This window comes from Myotis lucifugus, unplaced genomic scaffold, assembly GCF_000147115.1.
Source record: "Myotis lucifugus unplaced genomic scaffold, Myoluc2.0 scaffold_119, whole genome shotgun sequence".
In the NCBI taxonomy this organism is placed as follows: Eukaryota; Metazoa; Chordata; class Mammalia; order Chiroptera; family Vespertilionidae; genus Myotis; species Myotis lucifugus.
In genome coordinates, this window is record NW_005871167.1 from 3,728,380 (window position 1) to 3,730,655 (window position 2,276).

A 2,276-nucleotide genomic window follows, 5' to 3' on the forward strand; every position below is an offset into this window, starting at 1 on the left:
GTCTTCATGAGTCGTCTGGGCGTCTCGGCGCGCCGCACGGAGGTGGTGTCATGACTGGAGGCAGCTGGAGACCAGATGTGGGAGGAGAGCCCGGGCGCTGCCGGCAGCGCGGCAACCCCTCCGCCGCCTTCAGGGGCCCCCGAGGCGGGTGTGGGTGGGAACGGGCACCCCCACCCCCTCCTGGCCCTTCCTGTCCGGTGACCCAACCTTGTGACAGGGTTAGTGGGGCAACCGGCCAACGGGCTGGATGCTATCGCTGCCGTGGGCACTGTTTGTCCAGGGAGGGGCCCCCCAGTCTCCTTTTAAAATTTTTATTGATTTTAAGAGAGAGGAAGGAGGAGAGAGAAACATCGATTTGTTCCACTTATTTGTGCTTTCACTGGTCGATTCCTGCATGTGCTCTGATGGGGTCAGACCTGCAGTGTTGGGGTCCTGGGAGACCCGGACCAGCTGAGCTCCCTGGCCAGGCCGGGGGCGCCGCTCCCACCCCTTCCCGGCTGCCCAGCTGATGGAAGGGCGGGGCGTGGCTAGAGAGAGGGCGGCCCTAGGAGGCCAGGGCCCCGAGCGAACACTACTCTCGGTTAGGAATGTGTGCCCCGCGGTTAAAGCTTCCTGGGAACTTCCCTTGTTGCAGTCGGTCAGACTGGGTGACGATGGGTCATCCTCCCCCTCAGCCGTTTTCTGGGGGTGAGCATCTGCCGCGCCGGGATGGGGTTAAGTCTGACTCCTGGGTGCGCCCGCTGCCCTCCAGGTGGGTGTGGGTCTGGCCTGACCCCACCTGCTTCCTTCGCAGGCCTGTGCGGTGGGACTGATGGCTGTGGGCATAGGGGCCCTGTTCATCTTCAATCAGACGGTCAGCCAGGGGACCGCCAGCTCCGTGCTGCCTGTGGTCATCATTGCAGTGGGCGCCTTCCTCTTCCTGGTGGCCATTGTGGGCTGCTGTGGGGCCTGCCAGGAGAGCTACTGTCTTATGTTGACGGTGAGTGGCCAGTGGGGCCAGGGGGGTGTGTGGACTTCTCTTCTGTGGCGGGGCTCAGGAGGTGGGAAAGCCGTGGTGAGTGTTCCAGAGACTGGCTGGGCCACAGCAGGCCCCTCTCACCCGGACTCCAAACCTGACTCCTGTCCTTCGTGCCTGCAGTTTGTCATCTTCCTGTCTCTTATTGTGCTGGTGGAGGTGGCCACCGCCATTGCTGGCTATGTGCTTCGAGACAAGGTAAGCAAGGAATCAGGGGAGAGCCTTCCCTCAGAGGCTCTGCGGCCCAGGTACCCTGCATTCTGACCTCAACTTCCCTACTCCCAGGTGAGGTCAGAATTTAATAAGGACTTCCGGCAGCAGATGAAGAATTATCCCAAACAGAACCAGACAGATCTTTTCCTGGACAAGATGCAGAAAAAAGTGAGTGGGGTTGCTGGGATCAGGGGTAATGGAGGAAGAAGGCTCTCATCTTCATATTGAAGGTGGAGGTTCACCTAACAACCTCCCCCGTATCTCTCTTCTCCCCCAGTTCAAGTGCTGCGGGGCGGCTAACTACACAGATTGGGAGACGGTCCCTCTTGAGCCCAAGGACCGTGTCCCTGACTCCTGCTGCATCAACGTCACTGCGGGCTGCGGGGTTAATTTCAAGGTGAAGGACATCCATACTGAGGTAGGGAGAAGGCTGAGATGAGATAGCAGGGCACTTGGGAAACCTGGGAAATGTTTCAAGAGATGAGAGGAACCAGGGATGGAGGTGCAGAGGGTTGGGGCTCCGAGAAGTTGGGGATCAGGAATGGGGAGGGGATCTGAGAATGCTAGGGGTGGGGAGAAAGGTATAGAGCAGCAGTTCTCAACCTGTGGGTTGCGACCCCTTTGGGGGTCGAATGACCCTTTCACAGGGGTTGCCTAAGACCACTGGAAAACACATATATAATTACATATTGTTTTTGTGATTAATCACTATTCTTTAATTATGTTCAATTTGTAACAATGAAATTGGGGGTCACCACAACATGAGGAACTGTATTAAAGGGTCGTAGCATTAGGAAGGTTGAGAACCACTGGTATAGAGGGTGGTGAAGAGACAGATGGACACACGGGAGGTGGGAGGGAAGTTTTTTTTTTTTTTTTAAAATACATTTTATTGATTTTTTACAGAGAGGAAGGGAGAGAGATAGAGAGTTAGAAACATCGATGAGAGAGAAACATCGATCAACAAGCCTCCCGCACACTCCCCACTGGGGATGTGCCCGCAACCCAGGCACATGCCCCCGACCGGAATCGAACCGACGCTCTATCC

At 56.7% G+C, this 2,276-nt stretch overlaps 1 protein-coding gene across 1 annotated transcript in view; it reads left to right on the top strand.

The window, feature by feature from the left end:
* The first annotated feature begins 764 nt into the window (after window positions 1–764).
* Window positions 765–2,276, top strand: part of CD63 (CD63 molecule) — a 2,075-nt gene continuing 563 nt past the window's right edge. Inside the window, exons 1-4 of the mRNA XM_014459994.2 lie at window positions 765–979; window positions 1,139–1,213; window positions 1,301–1,396; window positions 1,506–1,646. Of these exons, the coding sequence (XP_014315480.1) occupies window positions 812–979; window positions 1,139–1,213; window positions 1,301–1,396; window positions 1,506–1,646 (480 nt within the window). The 5' untranslated portion in view covers window positions 765–811. The remainder of the gene's footprint in view (window positions 980–1,138; window positions 1,214–1,300; window positions 1,397–1,505; window positions 1,647–2,276) is intronic.